This window comes from Centropristis striata, chromosome 19, assembly GCF_030273125.1.
Source record: "Centropristis striata isolate RG_2023a ecotype Rhode Island chromosome 19, C.striata_1.0, whole genome shotgun sequence".
Classification (NCBI taxonomy): domain Eukaryota; kingdom Metazoa; phylum Chordata; class Actinopteri; order Perciformes; family Serranidae; genus Centropristis; species Centropristis striata.
In genome coordinates this window covers 14,054,901-14,070,589 of record NC_081535.1, presented here as the reverse complement: position 1 = coordinate 14,070,589, position 15,689 = coordinate 14,054,901, and the positions used below count along the sequence as shown (strand labels likewise).

The window sequence follows — 15,689 nt, the reverse complement described above, 5'->3', positions numbered from 1 at the left end:
GTGTGTGACAGTTTCTTTATAACCAACTGTATTTTATGTAAACCAGTAAATGTACAACTGTAGCTTTTATCACTTTCAGATTTCAAATTTGACCTTAAATCTGTGATTACTCCAGTGCGATTAAAGCAGACTTAATTACCTAAACCTTAAGAGTGAAACTAGTGTGTGGAGCTGAGCTGTTTCAGGGCTTCTTATATAGAAATTTGCTAATTTTTTTTAAAATAAATACACGGATGTAGTGGTTCGTTTTGTTTTTGTTGAATGTGAACTATGTCAAAGTGACATAGTGATACTAGACTGTAGTCACATTAATCATCTCTTGGCTCTATTGGAATGTTATTATAAGAATAGTCTTATCAACGATCATCAAACCCATCAATCAAATCTGAGAATGTGAAGTGAGAAAGTGGTGCATGTCAGAGAGAATTATTCAAATCAAATTGTGTTCTTAAAGTACTACATATTACCTGAGTTTTAGGTACTTTAGAGGACAATAACATTAAGGTCAATGTGACTGTCTAATCCCACTTTCTTTGATCTAGTTCCCATTTTTAACACATTTAATTCAAAATTGAGCCAAATGTAGTATATACACCATTAAGTGGTTTTAAAAGGATTCTTTCTGTGTTGCTGAACAGACATGCAATATCAACAGCATGCAAAAATAGACTATATAAATTGGACGTAACCTCCAGGTCTGAAAAGTAAAGCCAAAGTAGAAGTACCTTGAACCTGCATTCTTTCTAATGACCAGCAGGGGGCGACTCCATTGCTTACAAAAAGAAGTCAGAGTTACATAAGTCTCTGAGATAATTCAGAGAATCCTAATGACTTTGTGTTCTCAGTCTCAAGTCTTGTTCAATACAGTATTATGTTTATTTAGTAAATTATGGCCCCATTTAGAGTGAAATACACAATGAAGCGAGTTATGTTTTGAAGTGTGGCTTGTGATTGACATGCCGCTACTATAAAACCGGTCAGGATAGAGGCATAGCAATGCCCTCCTCCCCAGCTCCACCCTCTCATCCAAATATGGTCACCTCTGTAGTTAAAGAAATAAAAACCATAGTCCACAAACCAATGTGTACGTCATAGTGGCTACTTCCACTTCTTTTATACAGTCTATGCATGCAAACCATGCTCTAAAATATGGTGCCAGGAATAAAGGAAACTACAATCATGTATCATTTGTAACGAGGAGACCTTTGTTGTTCTGTGGGTGATTTTTGTTGTAGTTTACAAGTAGTGTGAGACCAGCATGTTTTGATGTTTCATTGTGCAGCCATTACCCACAGTAGATTACATGCAGCTGTGGGACAAGGCTATTTTAGGACTATTTTCCCACGATTAAAGCACAGAGGCTCCTTTCTCCTTTGATGTGGTGATGGAATGACAGGACATGCAAGCCAGGCTTTGAAATTTTCTGTCAACATGTTTTACAGCTTGGAGAGTATGCGTGCTTCGTCTCCATTTGTTTGTTTCTGACACTAAAGTTACTCTTCTTTATGCTCGGCTGCAGAAAATGTACACAACAATGATTGACCTGCAAAAAAAATATAGAAATGCCAGCTAATCCAGTTGTGAACTGAGTGAACTGATTTTAGTCATGCAATGCGGCCTGTAAAAAGGAGTGTTAAGTTTGAGCTATTTCTTCTACTACAAAACCAACCCAAGACATCCTAAAAGTGAAACATGACCTTCCTGTACATGGACTATAAAAGTAGTTTGGACTAAAACTTCTCCTTGGTGGACAAAATTTAATGGCAACCTCAGTTGAATCCCTGTTTTCTTTTCTTTGAAGCATATATTACGGCTTTACGGAGCGCTATATTTAAAGTGCTCCTAGTACTGCACTATGGCTTTAATATACTCAAGGGCCCCAGGATCTCAGGGTCTTCCTCTTGTCTAATGGGAGAAGCAGAGGAGCAGTTGATGAACTCAACATGACCAAACCAGAACTGATCTGAGTACTTTTACAGATTCTGTGCCACACACTACACAGACAGGGAGAACATGGCATATCGTTCATTAAGAATAATTCTGATGGTAATTAGCTTTTTTGTGTGCGCTGTGTAGCATTAATAGTCATTTTCTGATGTATTATTTACATAGACTTGCAAGTCTTCAAACAGCTCTTGGGCCAACAGTGTAACTTGAACTTAACCCTCAAATTCTACTGATTTGCATGTAATTAATATAGTCGAAAATGTGACTGCAAACTGTTGAGTCTTAAAATTAACTTTTCAGAAACAAGGGAATCACTTTAAATCCAATATTGTTCTTGCTAGACAGTGTACTCTTATTATAATGCATGTGACAGCATATATAAACCATGCAAGAAATATCCAGCTGAATTCAGTCTTTGTAATGTTCCCAAATGTGCTGCAGGAGATCAGGGACACAGCATCTGCTGTGGCAGAAACACTGAACTGTTTTGAATTAGCACAACAGGAGTGCATCTGTTTTAAATAAACCAATGGCTATCCAGCTTCCTATTGCCACTTTTTTTATTTGTCTGTTCACTATGCTGTGAGATGTAGCTTTAAATACACACGGTACAGAAACTACCGGCTCTGAACATGTTCTTCAAACAGGCTTATATACACACACATACACACTGGTAGGCAAAATCAACAATGTATGCATTCCATCGCAGAGTGAGGAAATCCATAGATAACGTTATAGAAAGCATCTGCTATGTGTGCATGTCTGTAACTGTTACCTCTGTAGAGTGAGGCTGAGATTGCCTGTGCAGGCCTTAATCTTGTTCTGAGCCTCGAGGTGGTTCATGCTGTCCGTGGAAATGCCATTAATGGACAGAATGATGTCTCCAACAGTCATCTTGGCTCTGGCCGCCTTGCCTCCATCAGTGAGCTGCAATAACACACAAAAATTACATTTAAAAGAAGCTCATCATTGACATATTTGCACCTAAGAAAGAATAATTTTCACACATAAGTGCCACCTGTTTTTAGGTTGCTAACATTTGGAACTCTAAGAGAAGAACTACAAATGTTGAGTGTGCATATTTTGATTATTTATTTCTTGTAATCACCAAGCATTGTGCTTTTTTTTTCATTTCCCATCTTATGTAACCGTTATCAGATAAGATAGGCATCTTGTTGTCAACATCACAACCTCCATTGAAGATAATTCTACATTCACCAAAACAAACCACAATGCTGACTTGGTTTTGCCTCTCTCAGATTTGCAGCTTTCAAGCTCTGTCAGAATAAATATCAGTGTTGTTAAATTGTAATCATTAGTTCTCACCTTAGATTTAATGTTAATTGCTTTCCCTTAAGAATGGGCCGAAATGAATATGGCCAAAATCTAATATCCGGATGTAGTTATACCTCAATAATTATATACTGTATATCACAATATTACATATTTTCTGCTAAATCAATCGATAAATATTATATATTAAATAACCACATGGTAAAGTTTTTTTTTTGTATAAAAGCCTCTGTGGTTCACTACAGCTTTGCTACCACAGGTAATGATTAAAACATAAAGCATGATGGAAATATTACTGTTCCGCAGTTCAGCCACAAGTTTATTGACATTGCAATAGAAACTATTTAAAAAATATATCTAATAGACACTTTTATATAATTTTGACAATAAACACGGTCGCCCATAAAGTTGGAATATAATATTTTTACCTCTTTCCATGAAATGATTGTGACAGTGTGATTTATTCTTGACAGATAAAATATATATCTTAAAAATTAATAAATACTAAATGAATCCAACTTCATGGCCGACAGTGTATTTTGTCTTATCACCTTGCATTCACTGGGTCCCTTGAGGACATTCCAGTGTTTTCTTTGTTGCTTCATCTGGTATTGTCATGTTGAAACGTGCTGGTTTACAGGTTGTTTGCTTTAAAGCAGGTTTTCCCTTGGGAGATACGTGTGTTTGTGCCACCTCTTTTCCAAACCCAGCCTCCCAATCAGTAACATTTGTTTGCAAGCTTTTGTATGTGTGTACATGTTGTGGCATCCATATTTCAAAGTCTATATGTATTGTAAATTAAATAGCAACCTAAGTTTGTATATTTTCCAAAGCAGATGAAAGAGGAGGAATACTTTAAATATGGGAAATGTAAAGATCCAACCCATTTTGAGAAGTACAAACATTAAATGCTTTGCAGGTTTAATTCCAAGTAGCGCTGCAACTGTCTGTCTACCGAGGAGTAGAGTAAGGCAGGGTGGAGCTTGATAACGTCTTCCATCTCTTTCCACCACGCTGAGACTTGCACTGAACGTAATAAAACCATGACGATGGGATGACTCTCTACCAGGTGTGGCGATCGACCAGCGATTACGTAACTCTGAGCACACACCTCATCAATCACTCAAAACCTGCAATCATGCAGGAACAGAAAAGAACTCTGTGTACTTATCATGCTGCCTTTGTTTGGATCATATCTTTATGTCATCTCTCAGAACTCAAATTCCCAAAAGCTTCAAACACTTGGGAAGCACACACATGTACATAAAAGAGCGGCAGCTCAGGTGAGACCTCTGAATGTGTTGAGAGGCAGAAGGTTAAAAGGAAGAGGGTGTGAAGCGTGATGGGGGGAAAGTGATTTTATCTGTCAACTCCATTGTGTGTTGAATATAAAAATTAAAGTTAATTGTCAGAAAGCAGTTAAATGCTCCCCCGCTGCCATCAACAATACATTTCTACACTTAAAATTATTTGTTTCTTACCAAGATTTAAAAAAAAAACTTTAGATTTAGATTTAGAAGTGTTAGAAAATGTATCTTGCAAAGTTAATTTTAGTTAATTTCTTATTTTAAGTGTTCAACATGCTTATTTTCTAGATTTAACTATTTTAATTCAAGAAATCTTATCAAGTGAATTTTATCTTGTTCTTAGACACCCCTTTTTTGCAGTGTATGAACCAATAAAATTTAAATACACGCAAAAGACCTTCCACTTTTCAGTCACACATACTTATCGTATTTATTTGTATGAAACTGCCCTGATTTAGGCAGACAAACAAACAACAAGATACTCCCTCTCCCCACTGCTGAAGAATGCATTCGGGTTAGATAACTCTATAAAGACTTCCTCTTGGTTTTTAAAAAAAGAGCCAATGAGACATAAAGAATGTGCCATTGTGCTAACCCTCATAATAAAATAGGGGGGGGAAAAGTGGGAGGGAGGGAGAGAAAGAATGAGGAAGTGACAGTGGTGGTGGCAGTGACCGACACATTTTTTTCTGCTGCTGTGCTTTCTTTCTTTTTTCCTTGTGTCATTATCAGGAAGATCAGTAGCGGGAAGTGTAGAATGTATAGCTGAGGCTGATGTATGCATACCAGCGTCCTGGAAACCTATAGAGCAGCCACACGCTAAGTGTTACTCACAAAGGGCAGGGTGCTCACTAACGCTGGCAGGAACACAGCTTCTACTGATTCACTCAGTGTCCGGCGTAGACTCATACTCACACCTGCCACATGAGTGTGTCATGACTAGTTTACTTCCCATTAAATAAGTCATTATTCTTCACAGCAGAGGCCAATGAGGAGTAAGCACTCTGCTGAATCTGCTGCATTTTTTTACTGGAGGTTAATGAGAGAAAAAAGCTGCTGAGTTGCTGAATGGACAGAGTCTTCTCCCTCGTGTCTCCTCCTCTGTGTGTGTTTGTCATAGAGGAAGAGAGAGAGTGAAAAGGAGATCTGAAGTTTTCTCCATGTAGGGATGTGAGAAAAGATAATACTTTACAGCTCTATATATGGTAACTCCTCAAACACTATTTCAAGACACGAAGAGAGGAGAAGGCTTCTGTAACATTCTTAGAAAAACCTGTATTTTTATATGTTTAATGCTGCGGTCTGTGGTCAGCAGAGGGCACTTTATAAATCCCTGCTTCTTCCAGTCAAACACTGTCTTTCTCACATGGATACAAAACAAATAGATGTTACAGTAGGAATCCCTGGCATCCGCCGTCTAAAAATATAAATCAAGAGAGGTCTGAAGCCCTCGTGACGGAGAGCAGATAAGTAATGAACTGGAACTTTGGCTCTGCTGCTCCAGCTCTCTCTAGAGAGCAGGATGTTTTACCAAATACTGGCCACCGCATCACATCGTGTAATTTGTGCACTTAATCAAAATTTGCAAAAAAAAACACGTTACTATTTTAAATCTCGCAAAGTCAAATAGGAGTCATCCAAAAACTGCTTCACACATTTCAAAAAGCTGAGTTTAAAGAGTAAAAAGGCTACAAGCAAGCAGCAGATGAGAAAGACGTTTTCAAATGAATTAAGTGTCTTTCCAACTGCGCGTACATGAATGGGATTCCAGCCACATAATGGTGAGGCTGCTGTGGTCCTCTCCACACTGCTGGTTTTACTGCTGTGCAGTTACTGGTAATGACTGGTTCCTCCAAACTACACATGTAAGTGCCTCTGCTCCTACAAATGTAGCTTGAATACAGCATATTGCACAATACTTGGCTTATGGAAAATCCTATAGTCCACTGGAGATTATGATATGACTCGCTACAAAGCTCCTTAATTTATTTGTGGTATAAATGTCTTTGTGGAAGGACTCCATCTTCTCCTAATTGTAAAGCAATGAAGAGAAGTTTAGAGGGATTTTGTACCAGACTCACTATAATAACACATGAATTGGAGCAGAAGTCGAGAAAAAATTAACAGTCCATTGCTTCCATGTGTCTTCAATCCATCTGTTATACAGCCGTAATCAAATACAGTCATAAATGCTTCCACAAAATAAAAAAGTCTGGATCAGTCCAAAGACTATGCGGATTAAAATGTTTACTCAGTAATCAACTATTCAGTAATAAGGCAATAAAATAATGAAGAATATAAGATTCAATATTTGTGAGAAAGCTGCTTTGTTAAGCAGTTGATACAGCAAGATTTATGACCTAGAGTGCCTCTCCAAAGATAGTCTCTGTGTGGAGCTGGCTGCTGCCAAAACTTCTGAAATACTTCAGTGAAGAGATCAATGTTGCATTTTTAAACCATAGATTTACAGTGTTTTGTCAAACACATTTTTAAATCACACAGACCCCACCTCTTTATGGGAAAAGAAAACCAAACACATTTAAGTAGGGTCGTAAGAAAATATCTTCAGTATTTCATTATGTTTTGTTAAGCCGCATCGATTCTCAAAAACGGTGAATCGCTTTTTAAATTTCAGTTTAGTTGTTAAGACATGCAGAGAGTGGTTCTGATTGCAATAAAAAGTTGTTTTTTTTACTCAGTTTGTATGAATATGTGTGTGTTCTTTATACTGCAAAAGTTGTCCTAAAATTAGATTTTTTTTTTTTTTTTTAATCACAGAAATCACCTCACTTACAATAAATCACAGTATATTGAATGGTTACCACAGTATAATGGTACATATCATATTGCCAGTTTCTGGCTGATGCACAGCCCTTCATTTAAGGTGAGGTAAGAGATTTAGGACCTCGGCCTTGTGGGATACTAATCATCTTTCACGCTGGTGTAACCTACTGCATTCAGTGAAATTATGGAGTAAGGAAGAGGGCTGTGGTCATTTCGCTTTTGAGAAGTCATGTTACAGGAAGTGTCTTGTGGTAACGAGTGAAGGCCTGTGGGATGCATGTCATGTCTGTGTAGCATAAGATAGAAGCCCTTATATGGAAAAGGCTTGGGCCTAACATTATGTCATCACAAACACACAAGTCTAAAGCAGGATCGACTCACTGCACCCATTCAACCTGTGAAGCTCGTTAAAAAGAAATAGTTTACCCTGCATGTGCTGAGAACATTAGACAGTACAGCACACAGCAACCTGCTGGGCGAGCACAAGCAGGAGCCATAAAGTACAGTTTATTGTCAAGAGAAGTCTCCACTTTCACGCCTGCACCTGCAACACCTTGCACAACTATGCAAACAATAAACAGGAAGAGGAATGAGAAGTAGATGAATAAAGCAGTTGGGAGGGGACCAAATAGCAAGTACTCTTTTCCTCAGAGCCAAACATCGCAATTAAGGCCACTCGAACAGAGGTAGACCCGCGGTTGTCATGGTTTGACCCCAGTCACTTAATACATCAATCAGGCTGCTGGAAAACACGTGATGCCAAGTAGATCTACGTACGAGCTCTTGGTCAAATTGCCATGACAACGCAAACAAAACAAAACAAAGCCGCACCAACCCCTCGCTGAATACTGAATGCTCTTTAGTCAGGTCAAAGACAAACCCGGCTGACTAGCGCTGCCGAGGGAGATGATGTGAAAAGGCTTTTAGCAGCGGTGGAGCTTGAGCCAAGTGCAAGTGCTGCTTTCCACCTCCAGCCATGATACGTTCAGCTGCAGGCTTTAAATTACAGCAAAATGGCATAATGATTGTTAAGTGGTAAAATGTTCTGGCTCTATAATGTATTAACCACACAAAAAGACTGCCACGACTCTATTAGCAGTATGTACAGTTGATCTGCTTTTTAAAGCAAAAACATGGCAACAGTTTCATCACAGATACAACAACATAACTAAGGCACTAGAATGTTAATGTGTTGTTGTATGACTGCACAAGATGATTCCCCTTTCAGTTGCTGAGGTAAAGGTTAAATAGGCTTCATTTATATTGCAACTTAATCCAGACAGTTTGAAAGGTAGGGTTGGATGATTGTTTATATATTTTTATGCTGTCCAATCGTGGGTACTTGAGACTGCTGACAGGCAAGCTGATCACCAAGGGGGCGATGGGAGTAATACTACAGTACTTTTATGGAGCACAAAAAACAACTTGGTGAGCAGGCACATGGACAGGGGTACTGGTGGAGTGTCAGATCCATGGAAAAGACTGATCTGTTGTCCAGGATTTAAACTGACTCATTTGAGCTGATTAATTGAGATGATTAATGTTGCTCAGCAGCCAGATATATCATTCCACCAGAAACACATTCAAAGGCACAGTAAGGTGCAGATAATAGAGAATACCGTTTATAACATCTTAGACCGCGTTTACACTTTGTTTTGATATGTATCGTGGGAAATCGGATCACAAGTTGTCAGCGCTAAATACAGGGTCTAAGACACATTGTCATCGGATCAGTCAAAACGCTTGCAGAGGTAGTCTAAAGCATTTGAGCACATATAGAGTCATGGAAAAAATTAGACCACCTTAGAGTTTAATTTAAGAGCTGATATCTAACCATTTTCCATGGTTCTCTTGATAATGATTTTGGTTATTAACAAGAAAACCATGGAAAATGGCTAGATATCAACTCTTAAATTAAACTCTTAGTAGCTATTTTTGTTGTAATCATTATATTAGTCCAAACGAATGTACCTAGTTGTACCAGGCATGGTAAAATGAACAATACATTGAAGAAAACAATGGTGTAATAATATTTTATGACTGTATGTTGTAGTGGAAACACAAATGTGTCCTGATGTGTCCCGACAAGGACGGAACAGGATGCAGGAAGTCTTCAATGCAGGCCATGTGGTGTTTAAATCACAGTTTAAATCGAGCAACTTAAGTCGTTCGATGTAGTAAATGTGCACGGGGCAATTTGAAGTCTAAACAGGGTTTTAGTACCGAGAGTAAGTCTGTTAATCAGTGAAGGAATAAATGTCTGAGTAAGAAAAAAAACAATTGTCGTTCAATTGCCAAGTGCAAAACACTTAACAATGCTTAATAACATGGGATGCCTGTTATCAAGTGTGAGTGACTGTCACTGTTGGTGATGTTTTAATCCAACTGACCTGAAAACAGTCATAATCATCGGCTGTATTCCAAGCTGCAACCATGAACACAGATCATGTGCAGTGGCCACATAATGTCTTTAAAATTACAGCAATTACAACTGTCAGTATTACATTTAAAGGGGCTCATTCCTCTGTCTTCTCAAAGTGAGAAAAAGCGGACTGTTCCTTTCCATATCTTTCGACAAAACAAAAGAAAATAGTAATCTAAATCAAAACCAAGTGACAGCCTGGTTATTCTTTATAGCCCTGCCATACAGCATTAGGGAGATTGAAAGCAGATGCCTTCAATCCAGCTCTCGACAGACACCAGGGAGATCATACTGGGATCAAACACACTGCAGATAACTGTTTTCTACTAAACCCATATGTAACCTGAACACATCTTTAGGGCCCTGCATAGAATCACACTTTATTAAATATGCCTTGTGAAGCGTATATTCACAAAGCTGTAAAATATGCGATAAACTTGACGGGATTCTATTGAATTTCAGTTTCCGTGTAAAAATGCTCAAGAGAGATTCTTATACAAGAGACATATAAAAAAAAATACAGACAAACTGTTTGACAGCTATGCAGCACAGGCCACAAGTTATCTGTCTGAATAGTTTCCTAAAATGCCAGGGGAATTTTTCACTGCTTGACTTTATTTTTTCTGGACCTGAGCTCAACCAAAAGTTATGGCTCAATGTCTGACAGATTACTCTCTATCCAGTGAGCTACAACAAGATACAGACCTCTTTCTGTATTACACGTAAATCAATGACAAAAAAACAACAGGCAGGTTTCCCCTAATGGTCAGGATTCTTCTACTTGGACTTTAGCACTTGCTATCAAACACTATCGTAATATCTGACACCCAACATTAACCCTTTCTTACATGTAGGAGAAATATATTTTAGAAAACATGAACCACCAGGAATTTACATAGTAAACAATAATAAGTGTGTCTAATGAACTATTGATATTTCACTTGATTTATTCTACTTGTAGGCATTTTGGGACACACTACACTATGGCTGTTTTTTGACATTTTTGGACATACTATAAGCAGTGTTTTTTCATATTTTTGGACATACTATAGTATGACCTTTTTGTTAATTTTTAGAGTTACTACAGTCATGGAAAAAATATTAGACGACCCTTGTTTTCTTCAATTTCTTGTTCCTTTTAATGCCTGGTACAACCAAAGGTACATTTGTTTGGACAAATATAATGATTACAACAAAAATAACTCATAAGAGTTTAATTTAAGAGCAGACATCTAGCCATTTTCCATGGTTTTCTTGATAATGATGTTGGTTATTATCAAGGAAACCATGGAAAATGACTTGATATCAGCTCTTAAATTAAACTCTTATGAGCTATTTTTGTTGCTATCATTATTTTTATCCAAACAAATGTACCTTTAGTTGTACCAGACATTAAAAGGAACATTTTTGGACATACTATATGGCAGGGTTTTTTAAAGATATTTTTGGACAAACTATATAGCGTTTTTTAGATATTTTTGGACAAACTATATGGTTTTTTTAAGATATTTTTGGACAAACAATATGTTTTTTTTTTTTTTTTGGGACATCCTACTAGCTGAATGTCACTGGAGGTTATTCTCACGGTTGGCTCTATATATCTAATTTGGTTGCACTTGTGTGCAGAGAGGAAATTAAAGCACAGTTTTGGTCAGCCTTTCAAGTTTCGCACATGCTGGATGTAAAGCTACACAGCGAATGAGTGGTGAGTAAAGGATATGTTGCAGTCAGATCAAAGAGCACAGAGAAGGGTGATTCAAACCGAATTAATACTTGCAAAAAGAAACAACAGCTGTCTCAGTTTTGCACTGGGAAGCCACAGAGCAGAGCATGTGAAAGTTTTGATCGGCATAGCTCTAATAATTATCTCAAGATACTATCATATCTCATAATAAACATATACTTAGCAGATATAAGATTATTATCTCCACCAGCTATGGGCCTGGAGGGGGGGTCATGCATATCTGTCTGTCCGCAGCTAATCTTGCATACTACTGGATCCATCAGCCTAATATTTTTTGTGCACATTTATCACCGTATGCTGAAAGATCTCTCATAGTTACAGTGATTCATAATTATTGAAAAACCTTTTTTAATGCTCTAATTTACACAATCATTGACTGCTGCAGTTTCTCTCCTCTTAACCAGAGTTTCTGTTTCTGCCTCATTTTGGCTTTTGCAGTTGCTCAAAAATATAGAAAAATTTGGTGTCTTTATGACTCGGAGCATCTGCAGATAAATTACATGCAGAATATATGGCACAGTGTGAAATTAATAAATCCCCATTTTTTTCTAGGAGTTGATTTAACATCTGAGTGAGAATCAACCAATTGGCAACCTCCAGGCCTGAAATGTGAAGCCAAAGCCAAAATGCTTTAAACCTGCATTATTTCTAATTGCCAGCACAGAGGAACTCCACTGGTTGCAAAATAATTCCAATTGAACTGAAGTCAATGAGAGAATTACCTTACTTATCACTTGATTTATTACCTCTGCAAACATTCTCCTAATGAGTTTTTGGACTAAATCACTAGTCAATTCACTTCAATCCAGCATCATGTTAATTTGCAAACTGCTGCCAGGATACTTTTTCTTAAACTGAAGGCAGTAAGAATACCTTTTACCCCCGATGTTGATGCTGGTTGCCCAGATACACTAAATCATCACAATCCTCTTCTTTGAGAGTGAAAGTAGCCTCACTATATTAACACATAATGATGGCGCTCGAAAAGGGGCAAATCTGGAAGCTCAGCGCCGACTGCACACACAGAGCTAAAATTAGTTTGTATAATGTTCACTCACAGTATCACATGACACTAAAACAACAATCAAAAGGACACGGAAGACAAGAGGGGGAAGTGAAGGGTCATTGGGAAAAAAGAGGAACGTTTATCTCTGATGACCCCAAACTGACCTAAAATAACCAGTAATTACTTAAGTTTTCACAAACTTTTCTTACATAATATCTTTTTTTGGAGAATAAGTGAATTTATGACCGATATGTTTAACTTAATTCACTGTGTGTAAATAGATTTGATGCACTCCAGTGTTATGTTTTGTCTTTTGAGCTTTCCACTGTTTCATAAGCAATGCAGAAAATAAATGAATGCCTGTCAAGAAATTCCTAAGAAGGAGTTGAATAACCACAGATGCCGGAAAAGGTCTGGGGGAACAGGAACACACACACCCGCACACATAATGCACATAACTGGACCCTTCCTCCATAAGTCATCCTTACATTAATGGGTGGTCTCTTAACATACATCCCAACTCAATATCGCACAATAAAAATGATTTATGTTTTGCACTCCAGTTCATACTTTGATTTAGTTTTATTAGGCCAAAGACCAAAGTTAAATATTTCTAAATAAGGCATCAGGATATCTGTGGCTGTATTTTAAGTGACCTGCCTTATATACTGTACTGTACTGTATGTAATCTTTGGATCAGTTACATATGGGAGGCACATGTTAAGTCATTACATCATTATTCCATGGCAATCGCATCCATCTAAGCTAAATAAATAGAAGCTTTAATGTGAAGGCATATTCTTTACTACAAATCCAGTCTATTTAGCCTCGTGGGTCTCTAATGAACCTGAAAATAGGCATGTGATCGACACAGTTTTCTCGTCACTCCGCTAATGAAGGAACAGAAGAAATGGTTAAATTGCTGGCAGATGTTTCCATATGTTCCTTCTACTCACTTACTCCTCCTTTTGTAAATACTGTTACTTCTTTAACTTAGATTTCAGATCAGTACTGTAGATGAGATCAGATTAAAGGAAATGTTGGATATATAAACTTTTCAGCTCTACTGTAACAAAAAGAGCCCATGTCCTGCATTCGTTATATTGGCTGGGCCTTATGTGACATTAGGATTTGGAAGATAAATAGACAAAAGATAGACTTATTCCTGGCGCCTGGACAATAACAAGAAATCGGAACCATTTATGGTGCCATTCACTGGTCACGCGCTGATGAAAATATGTCACAGGAATGACACTAACCAACAATGTGATGGAGAGAAAAGCTGTGAGAGTCATCTCGCCGGGCTCAGCAGTACTGTGGCTCGATCCCGACCACTGATGACTCAACACAGGACTGCTGCTGGACACAGGAGGTGTATTCAACACTTTTATGGTCCTTGGAGTAACTACCAGTCATTATAACCGGAAAAAAAATCAAGAAATAATAAAAACAACCACATTACAAGCACTTGTGGTCCTTACCGGTTTCAGGGCGTTTTTTGCACCTGTTATACTTTACTCACTGTGGCCTTCTTTTACTGGAATATAAAAGTCCTGCACCTCTATGGAAACAGCACATGTCTTTTGTGCATTATAACACACTTATAATGCCACAAATCCTTAAAATCAAAAAAATTTTGGACAAAAAAAAAAGAATCTATATTTACAACATTTTTCCAAGTGCCCATAAGTGTTACCAATATAGGGATGAAAATGGGAGCTCCACATGCTATTATACATATTGAACTATTTATATTTCTTATTATAATCTTGCTTGTCCTCTCCTCTCTGCTTTGCAGTTCAATCGAAGTTTCGCTGAATTTTTGTCAAATGGCTGTTGGTCTCAGATGAGTCATTCATGGTTTCCCAGTTGCTCTGAGGAGCACAGAATTTAATGTTTTTTACAGGATCAGGTTAGTGCAAATGGTTTATTAAATATCACTGGTTTAAGCTTTGATTCAGTAATTTTAATAAAAGTGTTCATTAAATGTGGTCAAGGACTATCATAAATTTGAAAGCTCTTGTCTAAAAGTTTCTCGCTATAATAAATTGTATAGTTTTGGCCTTTTTTTTTTAAAGAAATCATGATTTCAACTCGTTTCAACTGCATCAGCTTGTTGTTGGGTTCAGAGGGTTGATAGATTAAAGGCTTCTGTCAGTGTTTTTGACACCTTTCCCAACTCACCTGTCTCTTTTTATTTTAAACTCTCTTGTAAAAACATGACAAGGCACATATCACATTCTGAGGTCAGGAGACCATCTGATTCTCATTTTTCTTATGGGTTTTATACAGCAGTTTGCATATTGGATATCAACTGGAAAACTATTGTCATCAATTCACATGTCTTACAAATCATGAAAATAAGATGTAAAAATGTAGGTGTATTTATTTTACATTTGTGCAGATGTTGGTCTTGTGTTTTATTAACGTCTAAAACAGACAATTTCATGCAGATTTTGTTTGCCTCCTCCTCTCTGGAAAGACTTTTTATATTTTCATTATGTTCTGTATGTATAAAAGTGCTCTAACATCTAATCAGGTGACAAGTGTGGAGGTGCTTCATTCACGTGTTGTTTTTGAGATATGACGACAAGATGTCTCCTGACAGCTACATGCCACTATGACAACATGATGTCCCTCATTCCATTATTATCATAGTGTGAAGATATAAAAATAGTCTGAGCAGCTATGCTGGCCTTTTCATACTCTATGTTTATGTTTCCACTTGAGAAAAGTCACTTCTCCTCTTCACACAAAACTTTCAAACTTCTGTAACTCAACCGGGCCAGCAACAAATAAACAGAGTCACTGACCTTGGTCATGACATGGAGATTAGAATTACATAACAGGAAGCCGCATGAAGTAAATAACACTGTTCATTCTGCAGCAGCCAGACTTCACTGATAGAGGACAAGCTGCCGACTTTTAATCCTGTTTCACAAGAAATAATGTTAGTTTAATTGAGACACTTCTGATACCCTTGGGTTGAAATCAACTGCTACTTGACAGACTATCTGCACTGCATAGTTCTTGTAATTTGTTCAACAATCAGTGTTTGCACAGAACTGACTTGAACATAAACCGTTTCACTATGTATAGTCTGGAGCTGTGTCATAAACAGGCCTGTTTTTCAATCAGCAGGCCCTTCAGTCCAGCAGTCCTTGCCCCAGCTGAGGGCTCAACAGG

General features: G+C 37.6%; 1 protein-coding gene across 1 annotated transcript in view; it reads right to left on the bottom strand.

Annotated features, from left to right (window-relative positions):
- pdlim5b (PDZ and LIM domain 5b) overlaps positions 1 to 15,689 on the bottom strand; it is a 44,915-nt gene that overhangs the window by 22,474 nt on the left and 6,752 nt on the right. Inside the window, exon 3 of the mRNA XM_059357947.1 lies at positions 2,723 to 2,874. Coding sequence (XP_059213930.1) covers positions 2,723 to 2,874 — 152 coding nt within the window. The remainder of the gene's footprint in view (positions 1 to 2,722; positions 2,875 to 15,689) is intronic.